The sequence below is a fragment of the Barbus barbus genome, assembly GCF_936440315.1.
Source record: "Barbus barbus genome assembly, chromosome: 26".
NCBI classification, from domain to species: domain Eukaryota; kingdom Metazoa; phylum Chordata; class Actinopteri; order Cypriniformes; family Cyprinidae; genus Barbus; species Barbus barbus.
In genome coordinates this window covers 22,633,556-22,650,685 of record NC_136754.1, presented here as the reverse complement: position 1 = coordinate 22,650,685, position 17,130 = coordinate 22,633,556, and the positions used below count along the sequence as shown (strand labels likewise).

The 17,130-nt window shown below is 36.9% G+C and overlaps 1 protein-coding gene across 3 annotated transcripts in view; it reads left to right on the top strand.

Moving 5' to 3' along the window:
• Nucleotides 1–1,294: 1,294 nt before the first annotated feature.
• dis3l2 (DIS3 like 3'-5' exoribonuclease 2) overlaps nucleotides 1,295–17,130 on the top strand; it is a 123,973-nt gene continuing 108,137 nt past the window's right edge. For 2 of the 3 annotated variants that reach the window (XM_079379730.1, XM_079379732.1), the window contains exons 1-5: nucleotides 1,295–1,388; nucleotides 3,349–4,011; nucleotides 14,961–15,094; nucleotides 16,104–16,157; nucleotides 16,592–16,708. In XM_079379730.1, the coding sequence (XP_079235856.1) occupies nucleotides 1,385–1,388; nucleotides 3,349–4,011; nucleotides 14,961–15,094; nucleotides 16,104–16,157; nucleotides 16,592–16,708 (972 nt within the window). In that variant the 5' untranslated portion in view covers nucleotides 1,295–1,384. The remainder of the gene's footprint in view (nucleotides 1,389–3,348; nucleotides 4,012–14,960; nucleotides 15,095–16,103; nucleotides 16,158–16,591; nucleotides 16,709–17,130) is intronic. The other variant, XM_079379731.1, reaches the window with a different exon arrangement.

Sequence of the window (17,130 nt, the reverse complement as noted above, 5' to 3'; positions counted from 1 at the left end):
GTGAGAAATGGCATCGTCCGTGGATCTGTTTGGGCGATAGGCAAACTGAAGAGGGTCCAGAGTATCAGGGATGGAGGAGCAAATGTGGCTCTTTACAAGTCTCTCAAAAACCTTCATGACTATAGATGTGAGGGCAACTGGGCGATAGTCATTCAGGTAAGAGGGTTTATTGTTCTTTGGCACAGGGATAATAATGGATTTTTTGAATGAAGTGGGAACCACGGAGGTAGCAAGGGACTCATTAAAGATAGACGTGAACAAACCAGCGAGCTGATCGGCGCAGGACCTCAGAACACGGCCGGTTATCCCATCAGGTCTGGCTGCTTTCCTGACGTTCACTCTCTTTAGCGCCCTCCGAACCTCATCCTCCGACACGGTGATTACAGGATCATCGCTGCTCTGCCCGCTGCTTCCTGACGCGCTGGTCGGCAGATACGCGCCGCCGCCGTTGCCATCGAAGCGGCCATAGAAGATGTTTAACTCGTCGGCCAGCAACGGATCTGCTCTCACCTCCGCGGAGGATTTGTTTCCGAAGTCACAGATGGTCCTCAGTCCCTGCCACATCCGTCGAGAGTCGTTGAGCTGGAAATGAGACTCAATTCTCTCTCTGTTTCTGTGTTTAGCGGCTCTTACTGCACGACGGAGAGCATAGCACGATGCTTTGTACTCGCTCGTATTCCCAGACAGAAGAGCCTCATTGTAAGCAGCAGTGCGTGTGTTAACCGCGGCACGGATTGTTCTATCAACAATTTAATTCTTGATGTAAACAATTTAATTATTGATATCAACAATTTATTTCTTGATATCAACAATTTAATTGTCAATATTAATTTTTGATATCAAGAATTAAATTGCTGATATCAAGAATTCAATTTCTGCAAGTGATGGCGTCATTGTTGATATCAAGAATTAACATTGTTACTTGTGGAAATGTAATTGTTGATATCAAAAATTAACATTTTAACTAGTAAAAACTGAATTGTTCATATCAAGAATTAATATCCTGAAAATGAATTAAAAGTCAAAACGGCTTGCCATAAGAGAACTATAATTCCCATGATGCAACGACAGCGTATGATTTATAAGACCCGGAAGCAATTGGTGGTGTCATTGTTGATATCAAGAATTAACATTGTTACTTGTGGAAATGTAATTGTTGATATCAAAAATTAACATTTTAACTAGTAAAAACTGAATTGTTCATATCAAGAATTAATATCCTGAAAATGAATTAAAAGTCAAAACGGCTTGCCATAAGAGAACTATAATTCCCATGATGCAACGACAGCGTATCATTTATAAGACCCGGAAGCAATTGTTGGTGTTGTTCGGAGGTGTCGTGCGAAATTTTGCAACAGATATTCACTCTGAAAAGCAGCTATAGATGGGTGAGTTGTTATTTATGTTTATAATTGTGTTTATGCTTATTAATATAGCTTTCCATTGGTATACAGATTAATTTTATTGAAAGGTACTGCGTGTACCAGGATGAAGCTGTTAAGCTCGTTGTAAACAATTAGGCTACGTTCACACTGCGAGTCTTCGTGATCAATTCCGATTTTTTTGTCAGATCTGTTTTTTTTTTTTTTGTATAGCTGTTTACATTGTTGTTTTAAATGTGGCCAACATCAGATTTACAGTGTGAAAAACAACCCGCGGCAACAGTGGAAAAAGTAACGTTAGCGGAAGTAAACACGGAGGATATAAAGTAAGCGATTATGCGTTTATTTATGGTGTGATCTGCTGCAGAAGCCAGCTAATTTATGTGCAGGCAATGTGAAAAAATAAAGACAAGGATGTGACAAAAGACAGCAGAGTTTTTACGTTTTTATGATACCAGCCCTCATGTTTTGCTTGTGGAGTTGAGATCACTTTACTTCCACTGATTACTTTTCGCTACTATCTTGATAACTTTGGTTATGTAAAATCTTTTAAGTGTCTCTCGTCAGCGCGGAATTATGACGAATGTCGATCTAGAGAGTGACGTAAAAGCCGCATGAAATCCGACATGACCGTTCACATTGCAGGTCGCATTGCTAAACATCTGACCTGGATCGGATTTAGTACCACATGTGGAAGTGGCACAAATCGGAATAGAAAAATATCAGATTCCATGGGGTTTGTGCTATTCAGTCTGTCATGACAAAAACAGATCTGAGTCACGTGTGAGCAAAAAAAAAATCTGATTTGGCCACATTTGCTTCCAGTGTGAATGTAGCCTTAGATTGCCTCACACATTAGTAAATCCCTTCATTGATAAACCATGGATTAAACTAAACTCTAAACATGAGAAATGGGAGTTATGTAAAGGTGTTTCTTCGACTGCAAGCACTTATGTCCTAGGGTTGAATTTCACTTAAACTTTTGCATGTTTATCTATATTTTTAAACGTGATGATCTAAACCAGAGGTTAAGACCTTGGTACCCACACTGCTCTGCACATTTTGTATGTTTCTCTTATCTGACACACACAGTTCAGTTCATGGATCTCTCTCTCCTAACGAGCTTGATGATCTGAATCAGGTGCGTTAAATAAGGGACCCATACAAAATGTGCAAAGCCCGAGGACTGGAGCTGTGAACCACTGATCTAAATAAACAGTGAAATAATCAAACAATTTCAATATTATATAAATGGTTTTTTTTTTTGTCAGTTTTTACACAATATATGACTGCCTCAGAAAGTTCTGACCCCATTTCTACATCAGTCTATAATTTTACTCTTTAAGTTTTTATTATTATAGCCTATACAATTTTTTTTGTTGTTGTTTCAGCAAGTTAGTGTACTTTTTAATCAATTTCTATAGAAAAAGAAACATGCAACACTCCCTCTACATTACAAACAGACTTGATTTTCTTAATAAATAATAGCCTAATGTTTTGGCCAACTTTAAAGTCTTCATAAGGCACATCCCAAGTTGTCTCCATTTAAGATTTCAAGATTCAAGATTTTGGATTTATTCGTCACATATACAATTATACAGAGTATAACCAGCAGTGAAATGTAAGTCAAGAGAGTAAGTCATTTAAGAGCACTTTTATAAAGCAATTTATGTAAATTGCATCACAATGTTATCATTAACAAAAAATAGGTTCCAACAATGACAGATTTTCCCTGAATTAAGTGAATAAGTGTAAAAGTCCACATGGGCTAAAAAGTGTCTGTAGTTGAATAAACCCTTATAAACAGTATTTCCCTTTTTTCTAAAACATTATTTCAGTCATTAAAGATTTTTTTTTAAGACATAGTATGTCAAGATTTGATTATATGATAATTGTTGATATTCAAAACAAAAGCTGCTCTGTTCCATTAACCAGTTGTGACCACCGACATGTTAATTCTTTGCAGAGATTATGGCATCTTCCCCTAAAGTAAAGAGAACTACTAAACCTGGAGATGGTGCACACAATCTCCTCAGATCCCAGAAGGACGCCTATGCGAGACTTCTGAATCAGCATCAGAATGGCAAGTTTCGTTCTTACTTGCAAGAGTTAGCGAAGCAGCAGGTGGAGGAGAGCATGAGTACATCAGTTAGCAGGTCTGTGAATGTTGTGAGCAGGAGAAAAAAGGGCAATTCAGAGTCATCTTATTCTGTTGATAGCTTATCCTCTCAACAGAGTAGGCAGAATGCTGATGCCTCTATCTGTTTGCACACGGACAAAACCAGCTATCAGGTGACATGCACTGAAGACCAGAGCATGAAGCCTGGCATGCTGGAAAAGCATGCCAGAATGGAGCTCCATAAGGCTACTGCACCCAAAACGGTACCCTCAAAACAGCAACACAAGAGAAATGAAAAAGACATCAAAGTTAGCTCAAATCTGGTGGGATCTGAGGAATCTGACTGTCAACAGTTGAGCTGTTCGTGTGGTGAGGAACAAGCAAAGAACAAATCGAAGAAGAGATTAAAAGGAAATTTAGTGAAAAAAGACAAGGGGGCATGTGGTCCTGAAGTTGACCTTATTGCTGGGAAATCACCAAATAAAAACATCAAAGCTCCTCATACTCAAGGTACTTACTGAAATGAAGAGCCAGTGTCTCAAAACCAAGCCTTATTTATTTCATATATATATATATATATATATATATGCATGCATGCATACATGCACACATACACACACACACACACACACACACATATTTAGGCAACATCTACATTAATCCGGATACATTTGAAAATGGTGTTCTTGTTTTAAAACGCTCTCCATCCAAATTAGTATTTTCAAGTGTTTTCCCAAATTTCTCATCCACACTGTAATGTCAGAAAATGTTAAATTCTCTTTACTGCGCATGCGTAAAGCCTAAAAAAAAAAAGCTCACTGGGAATAGCTCACTGCTATTCTTCTGGCTGGAAGCGTCCAGGTCGTTCTCACTCACGATTGTATGTCTGATCTAAAACACAAATGCCCTCATGTATTGCCGCAAACAGTGTACACTCTTAATATCACGGTCCTGTAAAGATGACAAAGTAACACATCTTGCAATATAGTGTGAAAGTGAATAGCACATAACGGGTACAATACCAGTATAAACATATGCAAGGCTTAAAGTTCTCCAGCACCGTGCTGGATCTCTGGCGTCCAGCATTTGGCTGTGGAAAAAAAAATAATCCTACATTTAAAAAAACTTGTTGATATCACTGTCGAGTCCATGAGTTTGCCTACCAACGGTATGAGAGGAGCACAGGTTTCACTCACAACCAAACTAACATTACTAGCCAATCAGAATTTTTTGCTCTTATAAACACAAGATGCGCATAATAGTATCCAATTACAGAGTCGCAGCCCTGATGAATGGAGAAGCACAACAAAAAGCTGTGAGGCGCAACGGTCAAAGATGCCCATCTAGCACATATTTACATCGAAAAACTAATTAAAAAGCAGCTGAGCTTTGTAAACGGCTCAGAGTAATCATGGCATCTCCATAATAACAATATGATTGCCAGGACAAATTTACCGGGCTTTTTGAAAAGGTCTTGTTTACACATGATTTCTTAATGGTAACTTAGCGACGAGAGTTGTTTTCGTATGCAAAGAAAATAAAAATAACATTTATTCAATTAGCGTAGCGCCATTTTGGAGAGCATCCAATGGACGCAAAGTGCATACGCTATTCTCTGTCATTAGTAACGCATGGATACGCTGTTTCTGTTCAAATCAAAGCGTAAATAAACATACAATACGTATCCATGCGTTACTGATGACAAATGATTGACAATTTGCATTTTGGGGTGGAGTATCCCTTTAACCTGTTAACCTTCGCCCCCCATTTTGGGCCTCACAGTTGAAAATAACCTACCTAAATTAAAAAGGTAACAGTTCCTGACAAAGTGTGCTATAGTGTTGTCAAAAATATCGATATTTTGATAAATATCGATACTGAAATATCTGAACGGTACCAATATTAATTTCCCGAAGTATCGATACACCGATACTAGCCGAGCTGTCACTTTCACTTCTCTCCAAAGGCGCGTGGACAAGCACCACACGTGACCGCACTCGTCTCCTTCGCTCTGGTTAAATAGCAAAAGTGAAGTGAATAGAAAGATGACTGCTCTGGTTGTTAAAGAACACAGCAGGAGCGCTATCTGTAGGGATCTATGATCTCCGCGATGCAGAGAACGCATGGAATCCAGTCATAAACACGGAATTGACAGTTTAACGCGGAATGTCACAGAATTTGTCAAAGTTTGGATGAATTAATAAAAGTAGGTCATTACACTTCAATCAAATCGCGATATGGACTAGTATCTGTAAATATTAAGCTGCAAAAGTGGATTTAAATATGAAACCTGCATGTTCTGCGCGTCTCTGTGTGAATGTGCTGCACGTGCGGTTGTGTTTACTAATGTGGCGCTCGCGGTGATTTCAGCGTCTGCCGTCTCAATGAGGACATAAATACATCAACAATATCTCCAGAACTGATCTGAAAGGCACTTTACGAGCATTTTACCATTTAATTTGAGTAAAACTAGCGTCATATCATACACACACAGAACTTTAAAGGTGCCATAGAATGCATTGATACAGTATTTTAAATTGTTCTCTGATATCTACACAGAAGGTATGTGGCTTAAGTAAGGGCAAAAAATCTCCAGAAACGATTTTACATGTCCATTTACAACCCTAGGATTTCTCCCTAGAATGAAACGGTCTGTTATTGGCTTATTTGGCAGGGTCATGAATAATAAGGAGCTCTACTCTGATTGGCTGTTTCACAGTACGGCTCATCAGCAAGAAGGAAGCACAGGGAGGAAAATATATATTTAAATACTTTCTCTCGCAGTTATATCGTCGGGTAATTATACTGTATATAAAACGCGGGCATCAGGGAGCCGTTATTAATATGCGAGGCATTGAAACTGCTTTTGAACGATCCATCGATCGCGTTATAGTTTCAGTTTCAAGAGACGCGATCACACAAACTATGTTTACATTATGGAGCAACAGTAGCCTACTTACCACACATTTCACAAGATCAGATGCTTGTCAGTGGTGCTCAGGATCTGTAAGTCATTCGCCATCATCCTCATCTCTCCTTACTGAGAGTGAAATCTTATGTACTGTAACAGGCTACCGCTAGCAAGGAGCTAACCATGTCCCTTTAGTGGCTCGCGTTATTTGCTTTCTGTGCCTTTCTGAATACAGACACCAACCCATCCCTGCACTTCACACCCCCTGCACGGCCTGGAACATGAAATTTATTTTGTTATTTTCGCTGTTGTCCGTGCTTGTTTATTTACAATACCTGCAGAGCTTCTGATGGTTCGGCCGGCTTAGAACAAGGGCGGGATTATGCAAATGTTGGGGGCGTAGTGATCCCGACTGTTGCGTCACAGTCGGTGTTATGTTCTGATTCGCCTGTTTTTCAGTGGTCTTTTTTAATCACGAGATTTACATATGAAGGAGAAAACTATGGTGTTTGAGGCTCACTGTATGTCATTTCCATGTACAGAACTGTTATTATTTAAATATGCCAGGGTAAAGACAGTTTTTCATTCTATGGCACCTTTAAAAGTATTCACGGCAACCCGTCAAAATAAAAGTTCGGTTTAACTTAGCCTATTAAAGACCGTGTGCCAGAAATAGGCTATATTAATATTATTTAGTAGAATGTACATAATTTAACAGTAGTAGTAAGTAGTAGTATTTTTTTTAAAGAAATAATCACAAAATATTTTAATTTTAATAGTAAATCCCCTTCATTTGCCAAAAATGTAAATGTTTAATTTTCATTAATTCAAATATAAATGAATTAAAATTGTTTTATGCCTTCATCTGATATCCAGTAAAATTTAAATACACAACACACAATTTCTGAGGGGGAAAACACATTTCATAAGGCTACTGTAAGAATAAATAAAAATTGTTTGTATGCATTCAAATAATAGACATGCTAAAACACAGAATTTGGTAACAATAAAACATAAGGTGAGAAAAAAATAAAACATTTAATACGGCCCTAAACGTGTCATTTTTGTTACACTTTTAATAAATTAAATGTTAAATTGTATAATTTTCATGATTTTAATTAATTAGACATGCTTTTAGATTAATAGCATTTAATTTGACCATTAAAAAAAAAAAAAGAGTCCAGAACAATTCAAACAGAAAAAAACGGAATCCAGAAAAATTAAAATGGGAAAAATTTAATGTAGAAAAAAATAAAACGGAATTTGGGGAAAAATAAAACGGATTTCATAGGGCCCTATATCTGGAAATATTTTGGTTATGAAGCGAATGAGAATATCAACAAATAGAACTTTGGATTTTAATTAGTACATGTATTAGTAAACGTCAGTTTCAATTAACATTTAACTAAAATTAATAAAAGATTAATAAATAAATCAACAAATGCAGTACCTCAAGACATTTTTTGTTAATGTAAAATATACCGCATGTTCTCGACTTGTTACATTTATCTTTAAATTAAAAAAATTACCCCCTTAACATTGTGGCAGTTTTTTTCTCCGTGATATCGAAAATGGTATCGAATATCGATGTTTTTCAAGGTATCGTATCGAAGTTAGAAATTCCAGTATCGTGACAACACTAGTGTGCTACACAAACAAATTGGGTATCTTTGGAAAGAAGACACTCTAGGCTTTACTATTCATCATCCAGAGTTGATAATGCTCAAAAAGATAAAAAGTTATAGACACTGACGTGCCTTGAAAAATGTTTTTCCACACTGAGTGTTTTTTTATTTCATATACAAATACATGAAATAAGTCCTGGAGCAATCCAGAAAAGTAATGGGTTGAAAGCCACGTGTCTCATGAGTTTATATTTCAATACACACACACACACACACACACACACAAAAAATGTAGAAGAAAAAAACAAACAGTTTTTTATGTAAAAAGCAGATCGCTAATTTACGCCCCGCTCAGATGACAGCTGCGTCACAGCGTGCATCACGCTTTCAGGAGAGAGCGCCAAATTCAAATAAACTATATTCCGCTTATCTGAGACTTTTTTTTTTTTTTCCGTGAACGGTCTCATTCTGTTTGTAAAACTGTATGTTACAGCACCGTGTTGTTTTTTTACCACCAAGATTCTGTTTTTGAGTGTAATTTATTCCACGCGAACAATAACTCTCCCGAAGAAATGAAATGTAAACAAAGGAATATTCGTCCTTAATACAACGTTATTGTTTCGTTGGACTAAAAGTGCTCGCTGGGATGTTGTTCTGTGGACCCTTACCTGTCTAACTAAACTAGGATTTCAGCAGTGGACGCGTTTGTGACTCGTTATTACAATGAATCTGGTACGTACTGCTTTTTTTATTCTGCCTGTTTTGATGTGTACTGCTTACACATATGTAGCAAATACGTTCCTTATAAGCTTTCCATCGGAAAACAGCGATCTGTCGTTGATGCTTGAGGCTTAGACCTTCAGAATGATATATAGTTTGTCAAGATTAATGATATTCTTTCACGTTAAATTCATTCATAAACATTAAACTAGTGGGGGAAAAAACCGCTGTCGCTCTGGCAAACGTTAACAGGTTAATGTGTATCGGTAACTCCTCTCTCTGCTAATGTCTCCACTGCTAAAAGGGACAAACTATTATAAAATTAACCATTTGTCCAACTCTTGCATGCTCTTTAAAACATTTTACTCCCTACTTTGTCGTCGTCCTCCCCCTCTTTCATCAAGACTAACAGCTGACGATTTTGCCACATTCTTCATTAATAAAATGAAAACCATCAGTGCATAATTTTCCACACCACAAACTGTAAAACACATCGTACCAGCAAACATACACTCATTCACATCCTGCTCACTCTCTGAGGCAGAAGTCTTCAAACTCATCCTTTCTAATCATCCTACTACTTGTTTGCTTGATCCTATTTCATTTCATCTCCTTCAAGCCATTTCTCCTGCAGTTGTACCTGCACTCACTCACATCATTAACACATCCCTTCACACTGGTGTTTTTCTCTCAACATTTAGACAGGCTCGTATAACCCCACTACTTAAGAAACCCACCCTTAACCCTTCTTCCTTTCATTGCAAAACACTTGAACGAGCTGTTCTTGAACCAAGTCTCTGCCTTTCTCACACAGAACAACCTCCTTGACAGCAACCAGTCTGGTGTCAGAAGTGGACACTCAACCGAGACTGCCTTGCTCTCAGTTGTTGAAGCCCTATGACTGGCAAGAGCGGAATCCAAATCTTCAATACTTAGCTTGTTGGATCTATCCGCTGCTTTTGACACTGTTAACCACCAGATCCTCCTGTCAACCCTATTGGCAAAGGGCATCTCAGGAAACACATTCCAGTGGTTTGAGTCTTATCTCTCAGATAGGTCCTTCAAGGTGTACTGGAAAGTCGAGGTGTCCAAGTCGCAACATATAACTAGTGGGGCGCCTCAGGGCTCAGTACTTGGACCCACTTCTCTTCTCTGTCTGCATGGCATCACTAGGTTCTGTCATTGAGAAAAATGGCTTTTTATATCACTCCTATGCTGACACTCAACTCAACAAACATTTTTTGCTGGATGAAAGACCATCACCTTCAACTCTACCTTGTCAAGACCAAACTGCTTGTGGTTCCATCAAACTCGTCGTTTCATCACAATTTCACCATCCAGTTAGGCACACCAACCATAACGCCTTCAAAAACAGCCAGAAACCTTGGAGTTGTGACTGATAATCAGCTGACTTTCTCAGACCACATTGCTAAAACTGCCCAGTCCTGCATATTTGCTTTATTTAACATGCCCTTTCTTTCGGAACATGCTTCACAACTCCTTGTTCAAGCTCTTGTTCTGTCCAGGCTGGACTATTGCAATGCTCTCTTGGCAGGTCTTCCAGCCAGTTCTATCAAACCTTTACAATTAATCCAGAATGCGGCAACAAGATTTGTTTTTAATGAGCCGAAAAGAATGCACGTCACAATCTGTCAATGTTTATCAATTTGCACTGGCTACCAGTAGCTGCTCGCATACAATTCAAGGCATTAATGTTTGCCTACAAAACCACCTCTGGCTCTGCACCAGTGTTAATTGTGGCAGGCATTTTTGATTTAGTCTTAGTCTTTATCTTGAGACGAAAATGCTTAATAGTCTTAGTCACATTTTAGTCATTTGAGTCTATCATAGTTTTAGTCGACGAAAAGTCATTGCATTTTTGTCAACTTTTAGTCATTACTTTTAGTCAAACTGCAGTTACCAACATTTATTTTGGTAGCTATTTTATATGTAGTATTCTAAAAAAAATAGTCATCAATTCTTCTCTCTTTAGACCAAATCAATTAAGCTTAGTTATGAGAAATTTGAATCAAGGATTGAATTTGGAAAAACTGGAATAAATTCTTTTTTTTGGTAGAAATATAAATTAAAAAAAATTTTCAGATACAGTAGGTTTACTTAAGTATACATTTAACATCTTTTGTTGGTTAACATTTGACACAGATAATTAGGAATGCTGTCCATTTAAGACGGAAGGTATGCATGTAATAGCCTACTGACATACATTCAGTTTTCACCCACCTGTTTAAGCTCACTTAAACCATAACGGACTGTATTTCCGTGAGATACTCTACATGAGAGACATTTGGACTGCTGTGTGTGTATTTGAGCACTGAGAACTGATCGCGCGCTGTATGAGAACTGAAGAAGTGGAGCGTGCGAGAGAGAGCACTTCTGTCAGCGCGATTCTGCCTATCGCACCTTCACTAACTTTAAGTTAATCGATAATGAATTGTGACTCCCGGGAAAAACGGGATGTCTGGTCACCCACTCCCTAACCCTTCGGGTGCTGAGGCCATTGTTTCAGATCGCTAGTTTGCGTTTTGGTAGCCTATCCGTCCACTGCGGCTGCCATGCAAACGCCCCTTATCCAATGACAGAGACGCACATTTTGAAAGACAAGACAGTTAACTTAGCCTATAGGATGTATTTTGAATGTCAGGTAGTCCTCAAATAACATTTTAGTCCCGTCTTGTTAACGAAGACACGCATAAATGTCGTCATAGTTTTTATCATCAGATATTAGTTTTAGCTCGTCAACGTCTCGTTTTAGTCACAGAAAAAAGGTTAGTCGACGAATATTTTTCGTCTTCGTCAACGAAATGAACACTGCTCTGCACCCCTTTACCTAAATTCATTACTTCATACTTATGTGCCCTCTAGAAGCTTGCATTCTGCAAGTGAACGTCGCTTTATTGTGCCATCCCAAAGAGGCACAAAATCACTTTCACTGACTTTTATGGCACTTTTCCACTGCATGGTACGGCACGGGATGGTTCAGTACAGCTCACTTTTGGGGGGTTTTCCACTGTGTACAGTACCTGGTACTTAAAAAAAAAAAAAAATTTAGTACCACCTCGGCCGAGGTTCTGAGCAAACCGTACAGTTACAAAAACGTGATGTAAACTCTGCTCATCACTGATTGGCCAGAGAAAATCGTCACTGCCTGCGTCTTTGAACTTGCGGCATGAGACGCAACAGATTTAAATCAGCACAGCCAGCAACGGATCGAACGCAACTGTTTTGAATGAGCGCACATTTCTTTTAACAACCAAAAAATGGCTGTTTCGTTGTCTGTTGCGGAAATAATAATACAAATTATAATAATTTTTATTTATATAGCACCTTTCCAGAGCTCAAGGACACTTTACAATAAACATCAGAAATGTGAGTAACATCAAACAGTAATACAGAAAATAATTTGAATATCAGACACAGAGTAATATATAGATTATACAACATAATAAACGGAATAAACAGAAATCAACTTATGAAAGGTAGCATTCTGAAAACAAGTGAGTTTTAAGCAGCGATTTAAATTCAGACAGGTTATTGACAAGATGGCGTGATCTGGGAAGAGAATTCCATAATTTAGGGGCAACAACACTGAATGATCTGCCCCAACACAACACTGAAAGTACGAACTGTCCTCTCGTTGATAGCCGAGGAGCGGATCCAGCGAGAGCGTGATGGAGCGACGCGGAATTAAAAAGTTTTTCAGAAGTCACGGCAGTAGAGGTGGCGCAGCTATAACGACACGTGAATAATCCCGCCCACTCTAAAGTGGTACTAAACTGCAGTGGAAATGCAAACCGAGCCGAACTGAGCCATGCTGTTCTGCACTGTGCCAAGCTGAGTCGTACCACGTGGTGGAAAAGTGCCATTACATTTAAATGTTCTCTCCTTAATTTCTAGTGATTTATCGTCAATTTGATTTCGCAGATGCTATTTAAACTAAACTGAGCTAGACAATGACATCTCTGAATTCAATAATGAAATACCTTAACTGAAAATTGAGTGTTTAATCTTATTTTTATACATTACTGACACACAGTCCTCCAATTTGATACTGTTAAGTGCTTTGACACTTGTTAAACACGCTATATAAATAAAGGTGACTTGACTTGACTCCTTAGCCATCTTCAAGAATAAAACTAAAAACGCATCTAAAAACTAAAAACATCTCTTCCATCTTTATTTGACACTCTAGAACTCCCTATTCGAATTCTTTTTCTTTAAATAAAAAAAACTGTATCGGTTTACTTATTTATTGTATAATTTAAAAAAAAACAACCTTGCTACATGTACTGCGTTAAGCTAACTGAGACTTGTTATAGCACTTGCATATCATTGCTCTTATTAAATTTGATTGCTTCCATTGTCCTCATTTGTAAGTTGCTTTGGATAAAAGCGTCTGCTAAATTACTAAATGTAATGATAATGTAAATGTATTAGCGTGGACAAGACCTCAATGTATTTGATTTACTTTGCCAATGCTGTTTCACATTGACTTAATGATTTGTTCAAAATCAAATAATTATTTTTGTTTAGATTTAAAGCAATATTTCACCCCAAAATAAAAATGGTCAGCTACTCACCCTCATGTTGTTCCAAAACTGTATTTTGAAAAATTATTTTTCCTCTGTGAAACATTTAAAAGGTTGGTATTTTTGCCAGTATTCCTGAAACAAAGAGACTGTAATTTTTAAATGCGTGTTTTACATGTGCTAAAAGTTAGGAAAACAAATCTAATGCATAGATGGCTTCAAAGCTACTATACGTGACACAACCTTGGAAAAAAAAATATATATGATGAGTAGGGTTGGGTATCGTTCAAAAAATTTTCGATACCGATACCTTGAGTTCGATACCGGTTCCTGAACGATACTTTTTTCGATATCAGTTTTAATAAGATTACATGATCTCAAAAAACTTTTTTTTTATTTTAGCTTGTTGATATTTATACAGACTCAAAGCCTCATCTCCTGAGCCACTGCACAAAGGAACAAAATATATCCAACACAATAAATAAATAAAGAATTTTAATAAAGTTCAAATAGTTTTCAGTTTACACATGTTAGGCTACGTTTACAGTAGTGTGTGTTCATTTTAAAACACAAAACTCAGACAGAATCATCATTTCTAGGTTGTTAAAGACTTCAAGAAATTAAATCTTCATCCACTTTCAAAAGTGGGTGTTTTATTTTCTTTCACCATATGTTTTATTGTTATTAAATTCTGGTGTAGTATGTCTAATTATTTGAATGCATAAAAACAACTTAGTTTATTTAAATTTATTCTTAAAATAGCCTTATGAAATGTTTTATTTTTCCTCAGAAATTCTGTGTTCTGTATCTAGTTTTCAAATGAAGACATAAAACATTAATTTAATTTCTCTTTAAATGATTGAAAATCAAAGTTTATTTATTTTGGCAAACAAAGGGGGGTTACTATTAAAATTAAAACATGGAATAACTGTTGTGTGATCATTAAAAAAAAAAAAAAGTTTTAATAATTTTAATAGTAGCCTAGTATTAACAGTGCTGTCTGCTGAACAATATTAATATATTTCTGCCGCAGTGTCTTCCAAGTTAAACCGAACTTTTATTTTGACGGGTTGTCTGTAATACCTTTACAGTTCTGTGTGTATATGATATGATGCTAGTTTTACTCGAATCAAACGGTAAAATGCTCAAGAAGTGACTCTCAGAGCAGGTCTGGAGATGTTGTTCATGCGTTTATGTCCTCATTTAGTGAGGCGGCAGATGCTGAAATGACCACGAGCGTCACGCGAGCTCCAGTTTATGTATAATAAACAAACCGTGCGACTTAAAGAGCGGACTGCTCCGTGCGCTTTCGAAACGCTTTTGCGGATGTCAAACACTGATCAATCAGCGCCGCGCCGCTTCTAGTCAAACACACCTAGTGCTGCAGGCTTATTGGCTCACTGACGGTGATGAGATTTAACCCCTTAGGTATCGAAATTTGGTACCGAACGACAATACGTTTTTCGATACTCGGTGGTATCGAGGCAATTCGGTCGGTGCATAAAAAGTATCGAACTCGATACCCAGCCCTAATGATGAGATATACATGAACGGATGTAGTTTTATTCCAAATCTAAATGAACCCTTTTTTTTTCTCCATGTGAGGTGCAGTTTTTTTGTTTGTTTTTTAACTTTGTTTTACTTGTCTTTTCACAGCATCAAAAGAAAGCTTACCACAAAACAAAGATAAAGGCACTAAAGATAGTAGAGGGTCCCGGAAGCAACTGTTTGAGCAGTACATGTGCACAGAGGACGTTTCTGCAGCCCTGAAGAGAGGAGAACTCATAAAGGTGATATAGTACATGTAAACCTATACTTCTGGCTGGTTAACTTTACAAGTCAAGCAATTACCATGTTCTGCAGTGTGACATGCTTAGCATCTGAGCATCTAAAATGGTTTTAAACTTTTTAAAAACTTTATGTATGTATCAATTCATGATATAAAAAAACAATGCAAATTTTTTTTCTTTTTTTATATATATCTCAAGAATAATCATAACTGATCATGCCTGGAATATTTGTACTCTTTAAAATGAATTGGTCACGCCACAGGAGAGTTTACATTTTTTTTTAAGTAAAAAGTTGAAACCAATTGTGACTAGTGACTAACACCTAAAATATACAATTTACCTGAATTTTAACCCTGGGTACGGCACAGAACCCAGTTTTATTATTATTATTTTTTTTTTTTAAACTTTCCTTGGAAATCAGATGGTTAAACTTGGCTTTACAGTATACAATCAAACTTAACAAATTAATAAAATGGTCTACATGTTAAAACCCATCTCAAATTGGATTTTAACATTTGGGACAAGCACATTGGTTTGGGAAAAGCACTTTTTTTTTTTTTTTTTTTTTTTTTATTATAATTGCACAGACAGTTTCATTATCAATTATATATCTCGTACAGTCAGGTCCATAAATATTGGGACATCGACACAATTCTAACATTTTTGGCTCTATACACCACCACAATGGATTTCAAATTAAACGAACAAGATGTGCTTTAACTGCATACTGTCAGCTTTAATTTGAGGGTATTTACATCCTAATCAGGTGAACTGAGTCATTTGGGTCATTGAATATATTTAGTATATTTGTGTTACTTCTCAAACAACATTGTTTTTGTGTAACATGCTACGTTTTATCCTTTTTTTTTTTTAAATAAAAATAACAAGTGGACTTAAATTGTACATGGGCTTATTATGGTCACTTATTCTGTAGAGTAAAATCTCAAAATGGACAACTATTTAAATAGTTGGCATATTTCAAATATTTAAATGTCATTCTCTTTTTAAGGGAGTAGTGAGAATAAACCCTAAGAAGTACATGGAAGCTTTTGTCCCTTCTCCTGTGAGTATTTTTTCACCTTTGCACATACTATTGAACATATACAGTGTACCCTTAAGTTAAACATGCTATCGAACTTTGAGTTGTGAATTTTGTCAGAATTATTACTCAAACAATTCTCCTCATGCATTTTCTCTGTCCCCTGTAATTCAACCTCTTTCACCTTTTTTTTATTAAATGGCAGCTCAAAAGTGTAAACGATGCTGATTTTACTTTCACAGCCGCCTTTGCTTATGTGTACCAAGGGGGGCAAATAGTTCTGACCACAACACACATGGTTGCTAGCATTATCATGATTCTCATTCAAAAGTAACTGACCGACTCTTTTTGTTTAGCAGTGGGTGTTGCTTTGTCATTGTCCTAATTTTGATTAAGTGTAACTCTCATTTGATGCTAATTTTAATTGTGAATTGTATGTAATTGATTTTTTGGTGCAGGATGGGTCAACTGACATCTTTCTGGATGGGATTGCAGCTCGTAACAGGGCTCTCAATGGAGATATCGTTGTGGTGAAAGTCCTCCCCCCTGAACAGTGGAAGGTACTTTATCAAAATGTACTTAAATTTTGTTTTATTAAGTAATTGTGAACTTACTTGATAATTCTTTAGTGTTCTGTACCGATCTATTCATGACTTCCTGACATGGATTATAACTTCTGGAGCAGAAAAACAGGTCCCACTTTATATCAGGTGGCCTTAACTACTATGTATTGCATTAATTTAAATCTTTTGATACAATGCACTTATTGTGTACATGTTTTTACATTTGTACTTATATTTTTAAAAATACCTAAATGTAGTTACATCTGTAATTAATTTCTGTAATTACATTTATAATTACTCCCTTAACCCACCCTTAAACCTACCCATACCACCAAACCTGTCCCTAACCTTACCCATATCCCACCTCAATAGCAGCAAAAGTGTTTTGTAATACAATAAGTGCATTATACTTATTTTTTGATGCAAGTACATGG